Source organism: Kogia breviceps, chromosome 10 (genome assembly GCF_026419965.1).
Source record: "Kogia breviceps isolate mKogBre1 chromosome 10, mKogBre1 haplotype 1, whole genome shotgun sequence".
NCBI classification, from domain to species: Eukaryota; Metazoa; Chordata; class Mammalia; order Artiodactyla; family Physeteridae; genus Kogia; species Kogia breviceps.
The window spans coordinates 34,630,892-34,657,432 of record NC_081319.1 but is presented as its reverse complement, the minus strand read 5'-3'; the positions used below and the strand labels follow the sequence as shown (position 1 = coordinate 34,657,432).

General features: G+C 41.8%; 1 protein-coding gene across 4 annotated transcripts in view; it reads left to right on the top strand.

Annotated features, from left to right (window-relative positions):
• Positions 1 to 26,541, top strand: part of CACNA2D3 (calcium voltage-gated channel auxiliary subunit alpha2delta 3) — an 808,785-nt gene that overhangs the window by 534,833 nt on the left and 247,411 nt on the right. For all 4 annotated transcript variants that reach the window (XM_067043906.1, XM_067043907.1, XM_067043905.1 and 1 more), the window contains one exon: positions 2,833 to 2,966. In XM_067043906.1, coding sequence (XP_066900007.1) covers positions 2,833 to 2,966 — 134 coding nt within the window. The remainder of the gene's footprint in view (positions 1 to 2,832; positions 2,967 to 26,541) is intronic.

The window sequence follows — 26,541 nt, the reverse complement described above, 5'->3', positions numbered from 1 at the left end:
AACCAAGAAAAACTCCTCCCAAGAGAGGCTGTGTTTACTGCACATTTGGTACAGGAACCCACAATAGGAATAGTGCTATACTGTGAATTGCTCACCCAGGTATCCTTATGGTCCAGGACCATGGAGTGCTCTCCTCCTCTTACCAACATGGCAACACCTCTCTTGGTTTGTCCTCTGTGTCATGTTTGTCTCTCTAAGACCCTTCATGCAGAGCCAAAAGTTTACCTACTAGAGAAGAGCTGAAATGTTTTCTTTCTTATTCACTGATTGCAGTCGTGGTTTGTGGAGGGATTATAAGTATGATGCTTGCTGTCATCCAGCAATCTTCTTTAAAATTTGTCTTTCCCACTATGCCTCTAAGAGGGGCCACCTAGAAGCCTTGTGTGAGCAGTGACCCAGATGGGCATCCCTAACTGTAGTGCGTGACCTCTGAGGGAATGCCAAGGTACACATGGGCCCTGCTCCAGAGCCCTGAGCTAGAGCAGGGTCTCACAGGCCGTTGGGGCTCAGTTTCTACTGGGATGGGTGAGGCTCTGGCCCTGGCCAGGAGGGTGGAGTGGACAGGAGTGACAGTGCATGTTAATTAGCACTGTGCAGAGCTGTCACCAGGAAGCCAGAAGCCACATGGTCCCAACCTGGTTTGGGGTTGGTACACCAAATTCAAACCAGCTGGCTTTTGTTTGGAAATGCCCTGGGAGGGTCCTGGTCCTTTCTGGACAACAAAAGGGCTGGCATTTCCTTACCCTGAGCCCTGTATTAAACACTAAGAGGTTCTGTAAACACTACAGCAAGTGCTGTGACAGATCTGGCTTCAGAGGCACACATATCCTCTCTCATTTGTTGGCAAGTAGGAGCTGGCATAAACTTAGTTATAAAGGTCCTTATTTAGAGGCATGGGGAGGAAACATGAATCTGTGTCCATCCGGTGTCCCCTGCTTAAAATGCTTCCCTGACTACTTGCCTGTAGGATAAAGTCTAAACTCCTTCCCAAGATCTTATGTGATAGTCCCTCTGCGAATTCCTCTGATCTTATAGCACCCTACTTCTACTCACTCTCCCCCAGCTTTTTACTCCAGCCATTCTGAGTTTTTTTCAGTTCCTAGAATGGGTCCAACTCTGACCTTGGGCCTTTACTTACATTCCTTGCTTTGCCAGACATAGTCTTTAACCCCCCTTCCTCTAGCTAACTGGTCCTCTCCTTCAGGGTTCAGCTGTACTGACCCTTCTTCAGGGTAGCCAAGTGATTGGCTGTCCATGCTATGTGTTTCTCTATAATGTTGACTGTGCTATTTTGTAGTTGTCAGCTTACTCAGACCTCCCAGGACTCCAGGAAGCAGGGGTCATGCTCATCTAGTTAACTCCTGCTCCTTCAGTGGTAGGCACCAAGAAAGCCTTCCATAAATGTTTGAATGAAGGGCCCCCTCCTGGGGATCCAGACCTGTGCTCAGTTCAGCCCTTCTCTTCTAACATCTCCTAACTCCCAGCAAAGCCAACAGGACCCCAAGCTGAAGAGGAGCATAGCAGTACCTGAACTCAAGATCAAAATGGCCTCTCCACCCACAAGATGATAGCATGTTTAGAACTTTTTATGTTATTGAGAGACCATGTCTACCCAGCATATTCAAAAGGCAGGTATGGTAACTACATGAGAGTTTGAGCTGAAGTTTCAGCCTTAAACACACAAAGAGCAAAATTCTGTGGAAGCAAAAGGCATAGATTAAGATACTCAAGGGCTTCCCTGGTGGCGCAGTGGTTGAGAATCCGCCTGCCGATGCAGGGGACACGGGTTCGTGCCCTGGTCCGGGAAGATCCCACATGTCGCGATGTCGCAGAGCAGTTGGGCCCGTGAGCCATGGCCGCTGAGCCTGCATGTCCGGAGCCTGTGCTCCGCAACGGGAGAGGCCACAAGAGTGAGAGGCCCGCGTACCACAAAAAAAATAAATAAATAAATAAGATACTCAAGCCTGGTTTCACCTTTTGTATTTGCCACTTGATACTCGTGAGAACACGGCCAAAACACATATGCTCTGTCTGCCTCAGTCATCTTATCTGTAAAGTGGGCAAGTTATCCCTACTTCATCATGTTGTCAAGAATAAATGAGGCAAAGCTTATTAGGTGTTTAGCAAATTTTGTGCCCCTTATTAAGCACTCAAAAATTAATTATAGGGGGGAGGGATAAATTGGGAGATTGGGATTGACATATACATACAACTATATATAAAATAGCACAGGGAACTCTACTCAATACTCTGTAATGACCTATATGGGAAAAGAATCTAAAAAAGAGTGGATATATGTATATGTATAACTGATTGACTTTGCTGTACACCTGAAACTAGCACAACATTGTAAATCATCTATACGCCAATAAAAATTTTTTAAAAAAAATATTATAACTATTGTAGTTATAAAAATAGGACAGCCTTTAAATTTGGTGCTTTTTAGTCTTCCCATTGGAAATAAATACACTAAAATGAAAAAAAGAGGGTTACAAAACGGCATGTAGAGAGGACTCCCATATCTACCAGAGAAGGTCTATATGTATATGTATATGTATAGAAAACATCTGGGGAGAGATTCTCCAAAGGATTAACAGGGGCTTCTTCTGGGAAGTGGGTTTGTGGTTGATCTTCATTTTATTCTTTTTGCTTGACTCTGTTTTCTAACATGAACACATTGCTCATTAAGTGGGTGATGGTAGAGAGGAGACATAATGTTTAAAAAGGAAAAGGGAAGAAAGAAATTAGCTAGAGGCTAAGAAGGCATAGCGTAGGTCTGCTCCCCAGTTGTAGTTGTTCCTGTCTTTACTTAACGTGGTTCTCCCTTGGCAGGATTTTTCACCCAGATCTCCACCTTGGCCGATGTGCAGGAAAATGTCATGGAATACCTCCATGTACTCAGCCGGCCCAAAGTCATCGACCAGGAGCACGACGTGGTGTGGACTGAAGCATACATCGACAGCACTGTGAGTCCCCAGGGCCCCAGGGGAGAGCCTGAGGGTTCTTCCTACCATGGGAGAGTTTCCCTGGGTTTCTTCCAGAAGATGGTGGTTGTAGCATTCCTTCTCAGTAACGGAGTTCACTGACATCTTCCATATTTGTATGGTTTGCGTTGGTCTCTTAGCAAGCAAAGTTGGTGACAACTCCTAATATCAGAGAATGTAACAGGTTCTTCTGGAAGCTGACTCATCAGCACAGAAAACTCACTTTTGGTTTCTGTCTTCTCTACCTTTTTTTTCTTCTCACAAGTGTACAAATTCTGTCAGTGTGGCAATGATGACAAGTGTGTTAGATTCAGTCCTTGCCATCATTAGAGAGGCCCAGGCCTGGGGATGAATCTTGGGTCTCAACTTGGGAAGGTGGGACCACCATCAGTTCTGACAGTGAATTGGAGCCACCGTAGAGGCCACAACTGCCTTTTCTTCCCTTGAACAAGTGAGAAAATGCTTCAGTGGTGGTTATATAGGCACTGATTGTTGTTGCAACTCTGGCCATGGGTTCATTCTAAAGCCAAATTCCAAGGAAAAAAGATTCTGGTGCCGAATTAGCTTAAAACGAGGAGTGTTGCCAATCATCAAATAATGACTCAATGGCCAGGTTTCTTGTGTAATCGCTGGGTGATTTTTCATAGCGGTAATGAGTCTGATGGGAGTGGCATTTTTCATTTATTGATTGTAAATGTTCTCAGAGGGCCCCTCTCCCATCATTTGTGTCGGGATTAACATCACATTAATCGCTGTAACCCAGACCAGCCGTCCTCCAGAGTGATCTCAATGGCTGCCATGGGCCAGCTTTTCTCTCAACGAGTTCTCTCATTCCTGCTGCTCTTCTGGCAGCTGCAGGCAGATACAGGGCAGGAGCAGCATGTGGGAACCCATCTTGGGGGACAGCAAAGCAGCCTGCACCCCCCCCCCCGCCACAGCCTTAAAGTACACAGTGGGACCATGGAAATGCAAACTGGTCAGGAAGGGTTAGCCCGTCCCCAGGAGAAATCACCCTGAGTGGAGATGGGTGTTAAGCTGAAGAACCATCTCTGATTGCCAGGGAGACCTTGGGCTTTTATCACATTCAGAGTCTGACCCAGTTTGGTTTAGAATCATGGAAATGAAATAACAAGCCACCCCATTTGTGTCGGCACAATACTAACAGTAAAAACAGAGCAACAACAGTGATGGTTTCATCTCTTCCTCATATGAGTGGTTGAGTAAGGCCAGGGAAGAGGAGAGGAGGAGGGCAGACAGCCAGGAACAGACTTATCCAGACACCCGGTGGTTCTGTGTACAAACCCTGAATAGCCAGTTGGGTCTGTCATCTTATTTGTTTCATCAATGTAAAAAATATAAAACAGAGTCTCTGTAGGACTAGCACCTGGATAAACAGACAGATCAGTAGAGTAGAAGGTCCAAAAAAAAAGATCCACCTACATATGGAAATTTAGTTTGTGATAAAGGTGGCATCTCAAATCAGTAGGGCTAGGATGGGCTTTGTAATAAATGCTTTTGGAAAAACTAGATAGCTATTTAGAAAAAGATAAAATTAGTTATTTTCTTCACATCACACCAGAGAAAAATATCCAAGGGGATCAGAGACCTAAACTGTAAAAAGTGAAACCATATAAGCACTAGAACAAAATCTAGTGAATTCCTGTATAACCTGAGTCCAGAGAATGGCTTTCTAACAATGACTCCAAAATCCAGATGCAATATAAATAAAAATAGGTTTGACTACTTAAAATATAAACAAAACAAAACCCAACTTTTATAAGTAAAAAAATCAAGCATAGTCAAAAAGAAGCAAAATCAAAAAGCAAATTGTAAAATAGGAGAAAATATGCAACATATAGCACACGTAAAGAACTAACAATCCTAATATATAAAGAAGTTTCAAAAATTAAGGGGGAAACCCCAAAATTCCTATAGAAAAAAATGAGCAAAAGACATGAGCAGACAATTCACACAAAAATAATAAAAATGGTTTTAAACATATGAAATATGTACAACGTACACATTGTAAGAAAAATGCAAATTAAAGTATGGTTTGAGATACCATTTCTCTCACCTATTAGAGTGGCAGAAAGGAAAACTTAACTTTGTTGGTGAGGCTGTGGGAAAGGGACACTTGTACATGCTTGTGGGAAGACAGAATGGGGTATAGGAAGGGGAAATGTGCATTTACCCTTTGAGCCAGAAATTCTACTTCTAGGAATTAACCCTGAAGATAAACCTCCAACAATCCAAAAATACATACGCACAAGTTTGTTCACTGCAGAATTGCTTGTCATTTCAAAATATTGAAAGTTACCTAAATCCCCAACCATAAGAGATCAATTGGATAAACTGTGGTACATGGATGTAATGGAGTCTTAATGTTAAAAACAAACAAACAAAAAGCCTGGAATATTCTGTGCCAGACAGTAACGAAGCACTCAAAACCATGAGGTCACGTCAAAAGGCCCAAGAATCAACGTGAAGGGGCTCTCACTGGTCAACTCTGGGACACTTTGAGCCTAAAATTAAATAGAAGAGTAATGGACTATAACTTGAATAAAACAAATCAGTGTGTTCTAAATAAGTAAACAAATCTCAAACAGATGGACTAAATAGATGATGAAATGGATGGGAAGGAGTGTGGTGTGCAGAGGGCAAAATGGGATGCTGCCTGGTGGGTGAGGAGGGAGGGAGTCATGAGATGGAAAATCACCAGTGGGCAACCATTTTAGTAAAGCTTGATGAGGGTGAAGGTCATCTATGGTTGCTAAATCTAGGGGGGGAACTTTGATGATGAGCAGGATATTTTCATGGTCTCAAAGTGCTTCCCTAGAGAATTTTGACTAGTTAGGAGGAAAAAATAAGAAAAATAGTATCTATCCAGTGGGAGAATCCAACAAAATCTTGAGCAGATCTTCAAAATTAGTGTCATTAATGAGAAGCAGATGGACATTGTGTGCCTTTGGTGAAGGACACATCATACGTTACATCATACGTTTAGAGTGTCCTGGCTGGGGTTACATAACCTGAAAATCATGGGGAGGAAGAGAATAAAGCTTTGTATCAATGTAGCATCTTGCTTTAGATAATGCTAATCATTTAAATAAATTGTTCTAGATTTGCTAACCACATACATACATATTTACACATACATATATACGTTTACATATGGGTGACAGTTACAAGAGAGGGAAATCCCATTGCTACTGCAGCTTTTCCACTAAAGAACTGACAGCAATAGTGAAGAAAATGGTCTGAAAGCAGCTCTGGGCAAATGGTGCAGAGGAATTGTCTTTGAAGTCGTGTGCTTCATCTTAAACATTTACATGAAATTTTCATTCTGTGCCATAATCATCTTTACTTACTTTAAAATAAAATAATGCTTTAAGTGGCTCATTATTAATTAAAATGGTAGATCAAGATGACAGAGCTCATTTATTCTACCTCTTCAAGAATCTTTTGATGCATATAAAACTAAACCCCTAGAATATGTTTGTCCCTGAAATGATAGCTCAGCACTGCCTCTGTGTTGTATGTTTGCAAATAGCCCTGATAAATAAATCCCCTAGTAGAATGTTCTGAGGGTTCTTTCTCATCTTGGTGGTGCTAAGAAACCTGTTGGGTTAGGAAGGACAGTGAGGATTCCATCTTCCTTTTTCATAGGCCTGTTAGGTGAGGAGAAGGCAGCTACTGCTCCAACAGGTGTCTCACTGGCCAGGAAGCAGCACCCCTTCAAACTCGTCATCTGGGCCTGTATCTACCAGGGCAAGGGCAAAAGCCCCTTGTTATTTATATGGAAACAAAATTGGAATCATTTGCTAAACTCGTTTGCAGAGTCCAAATTCTAAGATGAGGCCACCAACTTTAGAACCACCCAGACAATGAATAAGGTATGGGAATCAGCAATTGCAAGTTCATGACCATCCTGACATATCCAGGACAGTCCAAACCCAGGATTGCCCTAATGTGTCCCATCTTGCAATAATTAAAGAGACCAAACTCAGGAGCACTTGGCACTGGGAATGGTGACCCCATTTTAATAATATCCTGGTAGGGTTGGCAGCTGTGGAATTTTTTTGATATTTGAACATATTTATAATCGACCTTAACAACTTCTTTAGAGTCTTTCCAAGGCATTTATTTACATAGTTGCAGAAGTAACAACTTCCTTTTTATATTCATAATTTACAGATTTAAATAATGTTTAATTAATTTATACCATTATGATAAAATTACAACTGCTGTTCATCATAACATTTCTGCTGACCAGTGATTTCTCTAGGAGCCTGGTTCTCCTTGTGACATTGTAGTCTGAATGTGCCTTTGAATCCTTTAGAACTTGTGACCCTACTGATTTATATCATTTCTACCAAATACTAAGGAAGTTGATTATCTAGGTACTAGGTACTAGTTGATTATCTAGTAAATTTGGACACTCGATCCCACAAGTTTGCTTAATATGGTCCTAAAAGTCTTCTTTCTCCTTAGTTATCTGGTGGTAAATGCAAAAGGAATTCCTATTTGCTTGACTCATCAGTTATTGTGGTTGAAACCCAGCAGCCACAAATATAATAATATAATTGATTTAATACTTTAAGTGAATAGCTTGTAATGACCTAAGAGTATAGTACTTTCCCTCTTTATTAATTTTACATTAATTCATACAGTTCTGGGTCTGGACAAGATCAAGATAAAAGTTTGTGAACAGAAGCTGAGTTAGGACTTTTGCACGTGAGAGTCCAGGGTTGTGTTTAATCCAGCCTGATCTAAAATCAAGACAGACAGAATTTTCCTTTCAGGGTCCATCCTCCCTGACTGTTACTACCAGTCTGATTAAATATTCTGTTTCCTGCCTGGCTGTTCTATTCAATTTGCTCTCCTGGTGAAGCCCAAATAAATGAATTAATGTTAACAGCAGTAATTATGTTTAATCTAATAAGATTTCATGTATTAATTGACAGAACAGCGAACACCAGAATTCTAAAATTCATGGGCTTCTCATCTGAATACAGGTTGTGCTGCACAGTCATTATCTCTTAGGTGCAGAGCAAAAAATCATTAACAATAGAATTTGTTCTATTTTGTAAGCAAATGACTTACGTTTTCCAGTTGGGTCCTAATCATCTTGGGAATGCTACCCAACTTAGTATGCAGAGTAGAACATGCATCAGACTGTGGAAGCATCAGCATCCCTGATCAACCCCTTCAGGGGAGTTTGCACAGACCACAGTGACACGTAGAAGGGAAGCAAAGAAATCTTTTAGAAACAGCGGGAATGTGACCATTTAAAATAATGAGAATTCATTACCAAGCTCCCCTGCCCCTCCCGTCTGTCTGCTGGTAATACAATTCAGTTCGAAATTTGTAGGAACTTTCAAACCAATTTACTTTCATTTGCAAATTGGACGTGTATCCCTCTTCCTCACCCCCCACTAAGTCCAACTCGGAGAAAATGCTTTGCATATGATAAATTGCACATTTGTTTTGGTTTCCCATCTCAGAATGGCACCTAGGCCATTTAGGAGTCGCTTGGGTGATTGCTTTAGGCTACAACATCTTACTGCCTAGAAGCAATTACTCAGTGGGTTGAAGCCATCATAAGGAAGTTGTTGGGGCTTGGAAGCTGAATTTACAGTATTTTCCCCAAGACACCACTGCATATCAAAGAAGTTCAAATCGTCAAAACAAAAAGACACTCTTAAAGAGAAACATAAACCATCCTGCTGGGTTGTGGAACAGAGAATGCCATCTGCATTACATGGCATGGAGGAAACTGATTATGTTGGGACCTCTATTTCATAGCAGATGGGTTCATTAAATTTAATAGCCTCCAGAGCCCTTAGAAACCGTGTTAAGAACATGCGGAGCATGCTGTGACACTTCACTTCTGGCCCTGCAGTCATTATAACTCTGGCATAGACCATAAATATTACAGTACTTTTATTTCCATTGAAACAGATTACTGTTATAATTATTTTTTTTGCCAGGAGATGGTGATGTTAAGAATTGGTGCATTCTTGATTTCATGTGCTATTTCTATTCATCCAAATATTTTCCTCTTCCATTTGATTCTAGATTTCAGTATTAAATAGGATTTTTTTTTTAGCTCAACCGTTTTTTTTTTTCTCCTTTGAGTTGGTGTTACAAAACTATGAATCAAAGCCATAAAATTATTTTCTTTAGGAAAGATGATACATTCTAACACCCTGTATCGATGACTGTCAACTAGTAGAAAAGTTTAGGGCTGAAAATGAAAAAAAATTTTTTAGATTTCAGGTGTTTTTTTCTTTTAGATTTTTAGATTTATTGTTGTTTCTGCTTTTATGGTATAGTAATTTTCAACTATCTATAATAAAAGGACAGCTTCTAGAAATACATAAGCCCTTAAAAAATAAAATCACTAAGCCTGAATAATAATTTAGCATGATAGATTGTTCAGCAGTCTTTGTTTACAAGTGACAGTACCCAACTCAAAGTAACAAAGGTCAGAAAGGGAATTTGTTGACCTGCAAGCAAGATATCTGTGTAGTTCTCTCTTGAGGCATGACTAGATTTAGGGATCAATCCTATTTATTTTGACTTGTTCCTTGATTGTTATATGCTTATTCCCAGCAGACTGTCTCTACTGAGTGGCAAAGATGGTCTCTACCATCCACTAACTTTCATTATCTTTATAGCCCTTTCCCTTCCAGCATCTATGTCAAGTCTATGATAGGCTATTTGAGTCACAACCCCATACTGAGAAGTGAGATGGAGCTGCTAACTGATGGTCTGAATCTCACAGAGTAGGGAAGAAACCAATCCCAAAGGGAACTGATACTGGAAGGACTGAGAAGTAACAGAGTCCTGCATACAGCTTGTTTGTAGAAGCCAAAACTAATCCATGCCCAAGATCGTGTTTCCCATTGGTATGGTATTCATTATGATGCCATGCTTTTAGGCACTGGAGCTTTTTATCTAGTCAAATGTTTCCGTGGACTGTTGATGAAACAAACATATAGAAGCAGAGTACTCTTGTAGACATTGGGGGATGGAGGCATGGAACCCTGGTTGCTTGGCCACCTCCTGAACGCCTAGGGAAGCTCAGAAGCACTTTTTTGCTCCTTCTTGACCCTGCAGAGCCTAAGTAGTATACCGAGTAATTGTTGAGTCAATGTCTGAGAATGGCAAAATGGGATTCTCTGCTGTGGAATATGTACTGTGCCTTTACAACAAGATACTGGGTTGGGTTCTGTTAGGAAAGATTGGGAGGTTGTGTCTGTGGTTGTATTAGAAAAACAAATTGTACTTTTTTTCCTCAAATGCCTGCTGTATTTTTCATATTTTCTGGAGACCAGTTCTCCTGTCAATCCTCATTCATGGGTGAAACATGGTCTCCTCCAAGTCCTACTTTACATATGTCCCAGTTCAAACCCAACAGAGAACAACTCAGTGTTTGTGTATCTGAGTTCATTTCAGAGCAAAGTACATAACTTTCTAGTCCATGGTTCCTCTGAGGTCAGATGTCTACCCGTTATCCAATCAGCCAGGGCTGGGGAAAGGGCGTGTGATAGAAACAGGTCAGCCAAGGTTGTGAATAGCTGATTCTGAAAGAAGGAGGTGTGGGTAGGAGGAAATGACTGGAGTCTCAAGGAGTTAGCATTTCTAGATTTCTGTCTTTCCATCTAAGGCTTCTTCTGTAAGTTGCATCCCCAGCTGGGCTCTAATACTAACTCTTGGGAGCATGTCTTCTTTCCTCTTTTATTCCTAGGCTCATGGCTTCCTTTTAGCCCAAGTTGCCCAAACAAGTGTCCCCCAGTCCTCTCCTTGCCTCCCAAATCTTTGACCCTGCCCTTCCTCCACCCACCATCCTGCTATGTGGGTGGTAGTAAACCCTCTCCCTTGTGCCTTCTGAGTGCTAAGGGAGGTATTTTGGCCACCACAACCAAATCCATACTGCTTTTTTCCCCCTTCATGGCCCAGATATTTAGGCAACTTAGATTCTCAGAGCTGATTCTCATGCTTTGACATGGTTTAAACTAAAATGAACACATTCCTCTTATTACCAGCATGAAGAACAATTAAAATAATCCCAGAGAATCAGCCTGTGGTTTGATACCAGCTGCCAGTTTCTCCTGCTGTGCACAGGATTTTCCCCCTGTAAAAGATTTAATTCTTTCACTCTTAAAACTTAAGGTTTGTTGTGCCAAATATAAATGTATTGTCTATGAGGCTATGCCTCAAAGATACTGTAGATAAGGGCATCTCAATGGACTTGGGCTCTTAAACTGCTGCTATTGAACAGTGGCAGATAACCACTCTTTTGCTTCCTCTTGCCATTAAAAATTATTCCTTCATGGCCTTTCAAACCTGCTTGTGAGTGATATGGCAACTGGGGGCTCCTTCAATCTTACTCTGCTGATAATTCTCACTCCTGTTAGATGTCCAGACCAAGCATGAGTCTCTGTGCCAGTTCCTCAGGGGAAATTCTGTCTTGTTCTGAACAAAGAAAGGAAAAGCAAAGACAATAGTTTATTCAGGCAAAAGGAACATGTTTTCAAATCAATTTCTAATATGTTTAATAAAAAAATCTGGAACATCACCATCTTTGCTGGTGGATGGAAACAACTGTGAAGCACTCTTATAATTGATTTCTCTTCTGAAGTGATCAAATTTAAAGGTGGCCTGAGATGAAGCAAAGCTGAGTACTCATCCCACAGTCTCTTTCTCTCCCACGGTTAAGGAGCACATGTTTCCATGGGAAGGAACCTTCCTTTGAGACGGATAGGATTCAAATGCCCTGCTTGTTCATCAGTTGACCTCTCGTGGTGTTCCAATGGGTGTTCCTCTCGTGGTGTTCCAATGAGGACAGTGGGCAGGACTGTCCTCACACCTTACCCACTCTTAAAATACAAAGGAACTTTTAAAAAAGGTTTTGGCACTGTCAGAATTATATTTGGCTGTGGGTATATAATGAGTATTCAGGAAGTGCTTAAAAATAATCCCTTATACTTGCTTTGCATTTCCTGGCTTTCAATGTGCTTTCCTGTATGTTGCATCCAAGTGTCTTATCAACAGAGCCCCACCATCGCCGACCTCTCTCCCTCCCTCTCAAAACATCAGCCATGCTCATAGCCTTTTTGTTGCTTGAACACCCCCAAACTTTCTCCCACCTTTGGGCTTTTTTTTTTTCCGGTACACGGGCCTGTCACTGTTGTGGCCTCTCCAGTTGCGGAGCACAGGCTCCGGACGCGCAGGCCCAGCGGCCATGGCTCACGGGCCTAGCCGCTCCGTGGCATGTGGGATCCTCTCGGACCGGTGTACAAACCCGCGTCCCCTGCGTTGGCAGGCGGACTCCCAACCACTGCGCCACCAGGGAAGCCTCCTCTGGGCTTTTGAGCAATCTTCTTCTGAACTGGAAAGACTGCCCTCCCATTCTGCTCCTCTACGGGTGGGGAGAATTATTCCCGTTTGCTATGTCTCAGCTAAAATGTTATCCCTCACATGCCTATTGACTTTCTATTTCAGATCCCTATTTCCTTCATAGAAAGTATGATCATTTATACTTATTATAATTATTTAAATTAGGTACTTAGATATTTTTTTGCACTTTAAAAATCTTTTTTTTTTTTTTTTTTTTTGGTTTGTCCCAATGATAGTGTAAGGAACAGGTCAAAGTCTGTCTTGTATCCCTATAGTCTAGCACTCTGCCTGGCACATAGTACCACACACTCAATATTAGCTCAGGGAAGCTAAGTGGTTTGTTTTTAGTCATATCACCAATCTTTTTTTTTTTTTTTTTTTTTTTTGCGGTACGCGGGCCTCTCACTGCTGTGGCCTCTCCCGTTGCGGAGCACAGGGTCCGGACGCGCAGGCTCAGCAGCCATGGCTCACGAGCCCAGCCGCTCCGCGGCATGCGGGATCTTCCCGGACCGGGGCACGAACCCGTGTCCCCTGCATCGGCAGGCGGATTCTCAACCACTGCGCCACCAGGGAAGCCCCACCAATCTCTTTTTACTACTCACTGGAGTTTGTTTCTACCATTCTGCACTGCATGTCTCCTTAAAAAGTACAATGAGACGCCAAGAATTAGGGAAGAAATAATAAAGAATATTGACTGCAAAGTAGATGGTGGTCCCAAGGTAGAGTTTAAAATATTGTTCCCGAAATGCAACTGTCATATTTGTCTTTCCTTTTGAATACCTAGCCGAAATGCAACTGTCATATTTGTCTTTCCTTTTGAATACCTAGCTGAATGATCAAGTTAAGGTCTGAAGCAACTGGTTTTTCTGAATGCCAACTTCAGCTACTCAGTGGCAGTCACTGATTTCACATGGAAGAACAGGGAACCTCAGGGAGTGAACCAGATTTCTGCAGTGCTCCCTTTTTATGCATGTTGTTAAAAGCGATATGTTGGGGAAAGGGCTGATTGCTTGAGGCATATTGTTTATACTACATTACTTAGGTCTGATGGAAAGGTTCCTAACAGTGGTTTTCTTGCTAAAGATATGGTTTATGGATGAAGAGTGGAATGTGATTTTTTTGGTAGAGCATCATAATAATTTAGGTGGACTCCAAGGAAACTTGATATTGGGAGAGGTCGGGAAAAATATTCACGTCCATGGAAATTCTTTAGCATTAGCACTCAATTCTCCATCAAAATATAAATGCTGTCTGCTTTAAATTACTGTCCTGATTCAGGCCAAGTTAATTACTCTGGCCCAGACTGGAAAGGAAAATTCCCAGAAAGTCTGATATGATAGAATGGTAGTGTGTTTTCTGAAGATGCTGAGAAATACTTAATGAATTAGTGTTTCAATGTAACTTTTGCAACAGAATACTAAGGGAATGAGAGGGAAAAAAAATCATAGATTTTTGGCAGCTGTTCACCATCATAGCACTTGGCAATCTGCTTCTTATTTAGCTTTCTGTTAAGCGAAAGCATGGAATTCTCAAGTTAAAAAATATTGATCACTGCATGACAATACGTATGTAAAAAAGGGTATTGTGTTGAAAAAGCTCTCCTTTTAAAGTGAGATTACTGACTATTTTGTTATTAAAATGTGTGGGTCATTTTACTTCGAAAATAATGTTGTTTTGTTAAACATAAGTTATTTAAAGGTTAAAATAATCTTAATTTTAATTATTAATATTATTAAGAACAGATTTTTCAACCAAGTATAACTGAATGCAAACAAGAACAAGCTTGGAAAAGAAAATTGGTGGCTGGGAATGCAGAAATGTGTTGAGGGTTGTATCTTGGCCACAATATATAGGTTCACAGCGGCCCTTTGCTATATTGGCAGAACCATACATTTTTGAAGGTCTGTTGATTTCCCCAGACTTCATGGAATCTAGACCAAGTTTGTCAATTCCCCATTTTTCTTGCCATGATAAGCCAACCTAGGGGCTGTATTAGGAGCACTCAGAGTGTATGGACTTTATGGCCCTTGTTGGGGAGGGATAAATTTTCCTTCTTTAGGTTCTTCTGACTGGTCTAAGAATTAAATTGACATGAGACAGATTAACAGGAGAAAATCAAACAAAAGTTTAAAAACAGGGATACATTGCAGAGGAAAAATGAATAACTTACCAAAATGGCAGAAATCCTCACCTTAAATATCATCTTCAGCTAAAGACAAAATAGGATGTTGGGGGTAGTGGTTTGGGATTTCAAAGCAGAGGAAAGCAAGTGACATGGAGATGGAAAAACAAACAAAAGTTAAATGTTAGCTGGGCCACACAGAGACAATAGGACACAGAACAGACTCTGTTCTCTTAAGAGTTTCCCTTACCACACCTAGTCCATATCTTTGCAAGTATCCCCAATGATAGCTGTCTTCTGGGAACAAGTCCTCTTATCTAAATTCTTTTAGGCAGTTAGGGCAAAAGTCAAAGTTTCTTTCTGAGTCATTTGGGGCTTGAGGTTTTTCAGCTCAAAATAATCCACATGCCAAAGAGACATTTTAGCATGTCAAGTTTTGCTCCCCTACACCCTCTTATCCAGCTGTATTGCTCCTTCTCTGTAGTTGTCACCAAACAGGATCATCTACTCTGACCATATTTGTTCTAGGGATACCTGTGGAACCAGATGTTTGATTACCTAGTTAATTGACTAGACACCTACTAAGCTGAGGGTCAGTCTCTACACTGGGCACTAGGGTGTCATAGCTTTCATTTTTAGGAAATACGGTTTAAGTCCCTTCAGCGAACAATCCAAGCCAATTAGGTAATTTAAAATTATTAGGTTATTTTTGGTAGTGATTGGCAGCCTCCAACATTTAGGGGCAAGGACTATCTGTCCTTTCACTCACAATCTACCAGGCTATGGTGAAAACAAAGTCTCAGACAAATTCTGCCATCCATGGGAACATTTATTGGAAGCATGCACAAAAGCCGACCAACTTCTGAAAGTTCAAGCCCCAGCTCTCTATCCTTTTAGGTGGTTTGATGGCATCTTGCATCAGAACAAATGCATTATTTGCAGGAGTTAGTTTAACATTCTATTTGGAGTCAGGTGACCAAGAAGCAGGAGTCAGCAATTGGAGGCAAGACTGTTTAACAATCAGGCCTGGGGCACTATTCCCCAAAACAGAGGCCGCTGAGCTCCAAAGCCTTTATGTGGGTTCATGCAGAGAAAGGTGGGGCCTCTGCAGTCTATGGCACCAATCCACAAAGAATGGATACCTCCAATTTACCAATGAAAATCATTTCTAATGCCCATTATGGTAATTGACAAAACCTCTGGTGTTAGTCAGAGATAAATAACTGTAGCATATGTTGCCTTTTGCTTAAATACTAGCTGGGATATGTATTCCTGATTAGGGCAGTTGACTACCTCTGAGATATAGATTGCAATGAGCATACACATTTATATCACACCATCTATGCTGAAGTATTCTACAGTATGCTGAAGTAGTCTACATAGCAATTGTATATTATATACAATCAGCATTTCTTCTTTGTGAAATGGGAATAATAATGGTGCTGATCTCGTAGAGTAAAGATTAAAAATGATAAGACTGCTTAGTACCATGTCAGGCACATAGCAAGTATTCCATAAATGCTCATCATTATTATCTAGAAATTCCAAATAACATTATTTATTATTGTCCCATACATAGAGTCTAAAGGAATGAACTCTGCCTTAGTTTTATTTTAGACTTGCCAAATTCTGACATTCTCCAAAAGAAAGGGGGAGACAGTTAGTCAAGCATTTATTTCCCTTCCCAGCAGAAGGGCATCCCCAAGTTGCCTTTGTTCTTTGCAGCCACATGCCTACTCTAAGTGGTGTGTCCAGCTTGTCCTGCCTGGAAGCTCCATTCCATGCTTGGGAATGAGAGAGAGAAAAAAAAAAAGTGGTCTACATGCCATTGCCCCTCATTGTCTCAGAAGTCTTTATGACTGTGTCATTTAGAAACAACTAGAGTAAGAAGTAATTACAGTGCCAGAATCTCATGCTATGGCAGGCAGGTATGAACCAAGAAGCTTAGGAGGAAAAGCTGAGCTGAGAAAACTAATGGTGATCTTCAGAAGCGTCCTTCTCAACAGTGCAGTTAGCTAGGCCTCGTTTGAGCAGCACAGTAAGAATGCTAGAGCCATCGGTTTAGGGCAGTTAAAATGCACCCCAGACGCTGTACTAAGTGTTTTTGTGTCCCTGTCAGGTGGGCCTTATCTCCATTCTCCAGATGAGGAAGCCTAGGCTTAGGGAGATTGAGGAATGTGCCCAAGGAGATGGGATAATTAGTGGAACAAATACAATTCAACCCTAGGTTGCCTGCTTGGGTGTGAGGCCTGTTCTCTCCCATGGGGCGTGGGAGGGTGTCTCACATTTATGTATGTGCTGTCATGAGGAGCTAGCCCCACCGGCTACATTACAGATGTCAAAGTCTTTAAAATGCCTAATGTGGGATTAGAAATGTCCTTCCCATTCCCACAAGCCTGAATTACATTGCTTCTACTGAATTTTGAAAAACTCACGGAATTGCTTTGGGATATGAAGACAGGGAGCCTGACCTATCCTGAATTAGGTTCCGCATAGCATTGGCAACCCAAGATGGGAAACTTTAAATTTTGTAACATGCATCTCTCACATGGAGAGTTCTCTGTGCTGTATTAAATGACAGTAGGAAAACTCAGCTCATCACACTTGTAAAAGAAACCACAGCATTCCTGGGTTTAAATCTGGAGTCATAACAATTCTATCTGATGGGCTTTTAAATATCCTGGAATTTGCATTTTGAATGTGTTATACATCACAAAAGGATTTTGATGGTGTTACCACAGCAAATGCTATAATCACATCCTGTAATTTATATAATGCCAACTGCTGTCACTGTGTCAAAAATCATGATATGCTATTCCTGATCTATATAGCTTCTCTCCTGAAGGAAATTGAGTGTCCTGAATCAGACTCCTTAGAGGCATTATTAATGACTTTGAATGGAAAGTCTGGCCACCTTGATGGGTAGTCAGGCAAGCCAAGCAGTGAGTTAATAAGTAGATCAAAACTTCAGATACAAAATTGAACTAGACAAGGTGTCCTGAAGGCAGGCCATAACAGGGTGTCTGAACCTTGGGATTTAGGAAGCTGAGCAATCTAGGAGACCCTACGTTGCCCAGAGCAACAGGATCTGTGGTTCATGCTGGAGGCCTTCCAGGAGGCTGTCTAATTAACCTTGGGGCTAAGAGTTTGTCTCCCTCAGACCTTGCCTCTGGTCTGAATCTTTGCTCACAGATTGCTTTGGATGGGGCCAGGAGGCGAAGCAGTGACCGCATCAGGCATTTCTTTTATGAACTCTGCTTTTTCTAACCCCCACAAATCAACTTTAAGTTCTTTTTCTTTTTTTTTTTTTTTTTTAATTTTCTTTTATTTTTTTTTGGTGGTACGCGGGCCTCTCACTGTTGTGGCCTCTCCCGTTGCGGAGCACAGGCTCCGGACGCGCAGGCTCAGTGGCCATGGCTCACGGGCCTAGCTGCTCTGCGGCATGTGGGATCTTACTGGACCGGGGCGTGAACCCGTGTCCCCTGCATCGGCAGGCGAATTCTCAACCACTGCGCCACCAGGGAAGCCCTCTTTTTCTTTTTTAAGACAAGGTGACCACATTTAACCTCTTCCCTCCATGCCCAATCACTGCCAAATGTTCCCCTCCAAATCAAAACTCCTCAGGAAAGATTTGGGACCATTAGGAAATGAAAGAGAGGCCCCAGGGCAGAGCCTGAGATGAAAGAGTGTGGAACAAAATTGTTCTGTATAAGAAAATAGGACAAATGAAAAAGCAGACGTGCTTCCTGAGAGAAGAGGGAGGACAGCAGCCTTAGCAAGAGGGTAGGGGCCTGACCTCAGAAGTGCAAAGGAAATTGAGGTCTTTTCAAGGGCAGGGATAACTCTTATTTAATTTTATGTTATTTTCTCTGCTGCAGTGTAACGTCCCATGTTTTACCAGAAGTCCATTACATTTTCTCAGGCCTCAGAGAAATTTTGAAGGGAAACTGTGGGAATTTTTCAGTTTTCTACATCTGTATACTCCCGGGAAGGGAATGAGGGGTTGTGCACGTAGGATGGTGAGGTAGTCCACAAATAGAATGAATCCAACAGGAGCAGGAGCTCAGAACAAGTGTGGCTAGAATCCAGAAGCACTGTCTTTCCCTAGGACTCCAGCAGCACCAAGCAGCTTCCCTCAATATGAGATGGATCTGGGTCAGGTGTATCTAAGTCCCACCATTACAATATCTTGACTGTTTCTACCAGAAGTTCAGTAGGTTACAAAATGTAGAGAAAGGGTCAGCAGATATTACTTTCAGTTTTCTATCTCGTGCCATGTTATATGCCATCTGCTCCTCAGTTTCTCCAACTGAGAAATGGGGAGATTGTTCGAGATCAGGGCATCTCAAAATCTGACATCCAGCCATGTGTGAATTTCAAGCAGTCTGAGATCCCTCCCATCAAAACCTGTCCACAAACATGTATGATTTCTCCATCATTTCCCCACAGTGTTAAGAACCACTGGACTAGATCTCTAAGGATTATTAGTCTAGCTATATAGGCCTGTTTTTGCCTTGTTTTGTTGTAAATTGTTTCACGTTATCTAATTAAATGGCAAATAAAACACATTAATCATTTGCTGTAAGGATGTGCAGAAGCCAGCAAGCCCAAATGCAGATCCTGCATTGCATGTCTTATTATACAGCAATGTCATTGACAGGAGATAGGCCCACTGAAGACAGCCCCAGTTGATACCAAAGAACAGTGGCCCAGAATATCCAGTGAACCCTGTGTTTCCTTATTCTTGGCAAGTGAGGCAAACACCTATGTCACTGGGTTTGAGATACAAGTCCTTTTGATTCCGCTCCCAAAGTATATCTCAAATCTTTTCCCTTCTCGCCATTTGTAATGTGCCATCCACCCTCTACCCTGACTAGACCATGCCTGTAGACTCCTAATTGGTCTTCTGGTTTTACTCTTATACCTCCGGGTTTCTCCCTTTCTTTCAGTTCCTTGGAGGTGAGCACCTGCCATTGGGGCCCTCACTTGTTTCCTGGCTGACTCTTATTTAATCTTTGGTTCTTACATTACAAACCCCTTCCATGACTTCCCAGATAGAAAGAGACCACCTACTACTCTCTGATAGAATCAGTTATTGTGCTAGATAGCACTTAGCCAGCCAGCTTATTGTTGCATATTGCTTGGGCTAATTTTAAGATTATGTCTCTCTGGCTTACTCTAACTTATATATGGTAGTGACTTTTTTTTGCCATTGTATTCATCATATCCAACACAGTACCACACAAATAGTAGGATGGATAAATTAATGGTATATAGGAAAGGAAACTTATTCCTCTGCCCTCTTAAGTTTAATGATATAGGCCCTGCAAATTAAACTGACAAAAAATGAACTAACAGGAAAAAAGGTTTATTATGTGTGCATATGGAGGTCTTCATAGAAAAGAAGTAAAGAATCAGAGGCAGTTAGATCTGGGTATAGGAGAATGGGATGGGATTTGTATATACCATTTTAACAAAGAGAGATAAATTTGTGGAGAAGTGACAAGACAAAGGAAAATGTGTTTGGGCTTCTAGGGGTGGTAAAGTATGGGAAGGTAAATATACAGGGGAAAACTAATGGAATGGAAGGGTTACTTTAGTAAGGTTTACTTTGCAGACTCAATCTCATGAAGTCTCTGAGGTGATAAGAGCATTTACCATGATTAAGAGTTGTTTTCCTATTCCTGGTATGGGAGAGGGAATGGGGGGGACGCGTCCACAAAAGGAAATTTATACCCTGCCTTTAGACAAAAAGAGGGAGGGTACAGAGCTTTTCCTGCATCTCATCTGCAGTTTCTTAATTGCCTTCAGCTCAAGATAATCCATATGCCAAAGTGTCATATTCCAGGGTGGTATACTCTGATCCCCTTGATAAAATAGGTAAAATAGTCTCCACTTGAAGGAACGTGATTTGATTCTTGTTGTAGTTGAATCTATTTGCCTAACACTTACTCATTCTTAAAGTCTCTTTTTAAGTACTGCCTCCTCTGGGGACTCGTTCCTGCTCTGAGTTCATGGCCCAGTTATACAGTATGGTTATCTTTAGTTTATTCCTATGTCTTCCCAATTTGTAGCATCCCAGCACAGAGTAATGATTAAATCTCTTATGTCTACCACTCTTCCCTGGCCTAAGGGCTGATGCTTAATAGATATTTAGTAGGTAAATAAAAAGCAAAGAACTACATTATTTGTTCTGATAGGTTTAAAAGTTAAAAAATTGTAATGATCTTATCACTTAATTACCCAGTGGATAAACAGTTTGCAATTTCACATCCATCTGATCTATGTGTGATTAAAAAAAACCACAACTGATTGATTTACATATGGGATATTGAAACTGGGGACAATGTGGTGATACCTCAATGAGCCTGTATATTCTTTATCTTTGCATGTGGCCTGCATACCCAATACTCATGAATGTTCATTGTGTGATTGAGTTCATAAATATATGACTTAAACTTGCTTTTATGATATAGATTTTCAAATTTTCTAATATGGAGCTGTGGAAGCCATTGTTATTTGAAAGGACTCTACGGGTTTTATTCCTTGCCTGCTTATTCAGGAAGGTCCCATCTCCATTCAAGTACTCAGTGTCTAAGTAAGGGGGAACATCTGTCGGGGGGCCCAGATACCTCACTGCCCTCAAGACTCCTGATGTCTCTGTAGTGACTGCCTTACTCTTAGTATCCACTGGGGAGTCAGGTGTGTCTCAAAAAAAAATGCACTTGAAATTCCCCAAATGAGAAGGAATGGGAAACCTGGGGTTACTGAAGAACTGACCTTTGTCCTTCTCAACACTGTGCTGTCAGTAACCACTCCGAAGAATTTCTGAGGCTCCTGACAACTGAATGGAAATTGGGAAAATAATCACTGAATTTTGAGTTTGAAGACTGTGGGTTAAGTTTTTGCTCTGCTCTTCATTGGCCATGTGCCCTTATGTAAATCGCTTCCCTTTTCTGAGCCTCAGTTTCCTATAACCATGTATGGTGACTGATATTAACCAGATTTATTGTGGTGATCATTTCACAATGTATACAAATATCAAATCATTATGTTGTACACCTGGAACTAATATAATGTTATGTGTCAGTTATTCCTCCATAAAAACAACAGCAAAGCAGAGATTGCTGGGACCTATCACCAGAATTTCTGATTCAGTAGATGTGAGGTGGGGCTCAGAATTTGCATTTCTAACACATCTAATATTTCTCACAGGTGATGCTGGTAGTGCTGGTCTGGAGGCCACATTTTGAAAACCACTGTTAGATTAAAAAGACCTATGAAGTAACATGAAAAATGACCCATGCTGATATATTGTGATGTTTTAGTATATCAGGGATAGCAGAGAAAGTCCTAAAAGGAGGGGTGGGGGGAAGTGAATTCAAAATGTTGGGAATCAAAATAGCATGAGACTTCTCAACTCCAAAATCAGAATCAGGCATTCTTTCTCAGGAAGCTACTGGAGGATGTTCTTCATCCAAACAAGGAAGTAAACCAAGGAAGAGGAAGACATGGGGTCCTTCCCTGTCCATTTTGCAGAGATTCTAGCCCTTCGGCCTGGCATGCCTTGGTGACTCCTGGCCAGTGTCTTCCAATGGGAAAAGTGTGAGGACCCTGCCTGGGTGCAGGGAGGCCTGGAGGTAAGAAGCATGAGTGCTCAGCATTGGCCAGGCACACAGTAGGCACTGGAGGGTAACAGTCCTCCTGCATCACTCTCAGAATGAAGCTAGCCTCCATGAGGTCTGGGGAGAAGACACCAGAATCTGCTTCACTGGAAAGCCTCTAGGTTGCCAGCCTGGGTCAGGGGCATCCTGCTGCCCCACCCCCATTGTACCACGTGAGATTCTTGTTTTAAGAAGTAACAACATCTGTCCTTTCTTCAGTAAAATATAATATTTTAAAATAAAACCAGCGACTTATTTGATGGTTAAGAGACTTGCCTTGTGCCTGAACCCCCTTGGGTTGCTCTCTATGTAAGCATTGAGTGGTGTGTTGGAATTCCTTTATGATAACCAAGTGGAGATTTCTGACACTGTAAAGTTATCATAATACGCTTGATTCTGAATAAAGTTTGTGAGTATACCTAAGGCCTGAGTTCTCCTGGATCTGGGTGCACTGCCGTATTTAGGAAATAGGCTGGGAAAATCCATGTGGCTGTGGCCAAAATCAAACTGTTTTGCCAAGCATGCTTTCTCCCCTCTTAATTGAGAAACCTATGGTTATTTGGATGAAAATTTAATCTGTGCCTCTGATTCATTTACTCATTGCTCATTAACTTGCTATTTAGTTCTAGCTACATGAGCTGTTAGAACTTTCTCTAAAGCTCCTCTAAACCAAAAGTGGGTTATGGCCACCTTCAGTGAGGCCAATTTGAGTCAGGACTAAAGTGAGCCCTAGCTGGGGCTTGAGGGTTCCATTAGGCTGAGAAAGTGAAGGCACAAAGACTGTGTCAGGCGCCATGGCCTATTGGTCTGCATTTTGAGATGCACCCCCTTTGTTCTCCCAAAGAATTGCAAAATGGAGTTTTTGGAGAAAGAATCAAACTTCTTGTATGCAGTTGGCCCTCATCTTTGAACTCTGCATCCATGGATTCAACCAACCTTGAATTGAAAATATTGGAAAAAAATTTTTTCCAGAAAGTTTCAAAAAGCAAAACTTGAATTTACTGTGCCAGCACCTCTTTATATAGCATTTACATTTGTATGAAGTATTATCAGCATTCTAGAGATGTTTCACAGTGTAGGAAAGGATGTATGTAGGTTATACACAAATACTATGCCATTTTACATAAGGGACTTGAGCGTCCTTGGAGTTTGTTATTGGGGCTCCAGGGGCTGGAACCAATTCCCCACAGATACTGAGGGATGACTGTAATGAGGAATGTCTACTTTTTCTTCCTTAATAAACTGCATATGTGACTTATGGAGGTGGCAGGGGTGTGCCATGCTGGTTGAAGACACAGTGGTGGAGTGAGGGGCTACTTCAAATCCTCTCTGCCACCTAGCAGATGTGTCATCTGGGACTGTTTACTTAACCCTTTTGTGCCTCCAGTTTTATCATATATAACAGAAGGATAATGATAGACTCTACCCCATTGTGATGTTTTAGGGATAACTGATATAGTGTCCTCTCCAGGGGCCTGCCTACTCCCCTCTCATGGGTGGTTTTGTGGCAGCTGAGGCAGGGTTGTCCACTTCCACTGCAAGCCAACACTTTTAACATCCATGTGCTGTTGATCATCCACGCCAGGAGGGGCAACCATAAATGTTCTCAGGAGCCAGGCTGGTGAACTAAGTGCGCAGAGAACTCTGGGTAGAAGAAAATGGTGGTTGGGATGGGGGGAGTGTGGTGACCTAGAGCATGCACGCACCACCTAAATGTATTCATTTCAAAACTTTGAAAACAGCCAATGGTCAAATGTAGCTCTACGGGCATAATCTGCTAGGAGCTGGAAATTCCTTATGCCTGACTATGTCATTCACAACTTTTGCTTTGCCCCCCTTCACCTCCTGCCTTCCAGAATCTGCTTCTATCTTCCTCAAATTATTGAAGATAATTACTGATGGCACCTCCCTTCCTGTACACAAGACCACTGGCAGCGAGGATGGTGGCAGAGCACAGCTCAGTCTTTGCACTTAGGGTTCACCCTTCATGTCCCTCAGTGCTCACACCTCTGGTGCCTGTTCTTGCCTGCCACTGTTCTCCCTTTGCCACATTGAGGTGGCACTGCTCTGTGTGTCCTGTGGTCCAGTGGCAGCAGCCTATTGTCTAGAAGGAACTTCTCTTACTTGGCTTGCTCAGGGGTGTCTCTGTTTCTAGGCAGTGGCAGACAAGGTGAAAGGGACTGTGGAATCTCAGATTGTCTGACCTGAAAACCCCAACTCAGTGCTCAGAATCCTGGCTTCTGTGGTGTCTCCCACTATGCACTGTTAACCAGCCACTGCCTCTGGCCGCTTGAAGATTTTACTGTCTAGTTTTTATCCTTGTATTTTTATTTCACTTGCTCTTCTGGATAGTCTATGAAGTTAATTCCTCTGAGCTCTGCTCACTCAGCAGAATGCCTGCACAGGATAGATGCTTAGGAAACATGTTCTGATCAATTGATTCTGTCTTCCCTTCATTATCAAGAATTTGTTACTGTTCACATGCACATGGCATTATTGGGGGCATGACCCAAAGCTGTTCACACCCATTTCTTGGTCTCACTCAATGTTCAATAGGAATATAAAGAATTAGCAGAGGGCGTAGGAACCACCCTAGACCATGGGCAGGGCAGCATGAGGGCAGGCATTGTTTGTGTTCAGAGCAGGTACAAAGACAGAAACATGGAGGAGAGGTAGCAAGGAAGAGAAATGCAAGCTCAGTTCACATGTGATTAGACATTTTCCATTTTTAGCCTTCTGGGTTAAATTTGCATAATTCTTAAAAAAAATTAATTAATTATGACTGTAGCTTTTAACCAAACTGTGCATTTAAAGTAATCACTCTGGGTAATTTAAATAAAATCTTTTCTATAAACAGTTTATGCACATTGAAATGAAAAAACTGTTGGTTTATTCAATTAAAAGGACATTATTGTTTGGATTCTCTCTCTCTCTCTCTCTCTCTCTCTCTTTTTCCAATTTAAAATAGAGGGCAGCCACATTGAGACAGATGGGAATTAATTGAGTTGTCTCAAAAGTGACCAGATTTTGCTCTTTTTTTTTTAATTTTAAAGAAGATAGATTCCAAAAGCCTCTTCAAAAACCAAACCACTATTTCAGAATACTGAAAAGAAATTCTACCCTTTACTCTGACAGGCAGTGGGTACAGAAGTAAATTTGTTCCCTGGCAAACATGTGGGACTTCCTCACCAGCCCAGCACAAGTCAAAGAAGGTGGTTTTAAACAAAGCTCTCCAATACTGTGATCTTTAAAAATACCAGTTTGTACAAAAATACCAAACATTGTACATGCTTGGTGCTTTTCTAGGTGACACCATTCACTGTGGTTAAAGAGGCTCTTTCAGTGAAGCCTACCATGATTTCAGGATGTTATTGTCCTTTACTCACTGGTTAGTTCCCTGAATGTCTATGGTCCCATTATACACTCTGGGAAGGGTGACACCTGGACTGTTTGCTCAGAGCATGGCAGGTCCTCAGCTCTGTTATTAAGGTGTACAGGTACCGAGTACCGAAGTCCATGTTGGACCCTCCCATGTGTTGGGGTGAAGTGCCTGGGAGCCATAGACCTGCTTCCATCCCAGAAGCAAGACCCCAAACTGAAATGAGCAGTACTGGCAGCATTTGGGGATAATGGGTTGTGTTCTGGGTGGACTGGTACAGACCAGGCCTATTCCTGTCACAAACTTGCTTTTCTGAACCTCTAAAATAAGGTGGTTGAACTGAATAGCCATCTTTTTTTTCTTCCTCATTAGCAAAGCTATTTTATTCAAATAAAATCATATATAAAAGAAGAGCAGCTTGATTAAATTGGGGTCAGGGCCTCTGGTTCACAGAATTTGGGGGTTCCACAAAGCAGAGTTCATGAACCACTGGTATAGATAGTTGATAATATATTGTCTTAGTGAATCAGGTTTCTTTGGCTATGACAGAAATGCAGCTCAGTCAGACTTGTGTGATTAAGGAGAAACTGAAATGTCAAAGTGTAGATCTCTTCAGGCATGGCTGGATCTACATGCCCAAATGCAGTCAGGAATCTGCCTCTTGCCATCTCATCTCTTGGCTCTGCTTTCCTCTGTATATCTTTATTCTCAGGTGAGACTCTCCTCCCCTTGTGGTGTCATGACTGCCATCAGCAGCTCTAGGTTTATACCCTACTAGTGGAACCCCTTGCCCCCAGAAGAAAGAAATCTCTTTCCCTCTGGTTCTAGCTAAGACCCTGGTGCTGACTGTCATGGCTTCAGCCACGTGTTATCTCTTTCTGAACCAATCGCAGTGGTCAATAGGATGGAGAGTTCTGATTCACCATGCATGAGTCACATGTCTACCCTTGGATTTGGAGGAGGGTGGAGTCAGCCCCAGTCTTATGA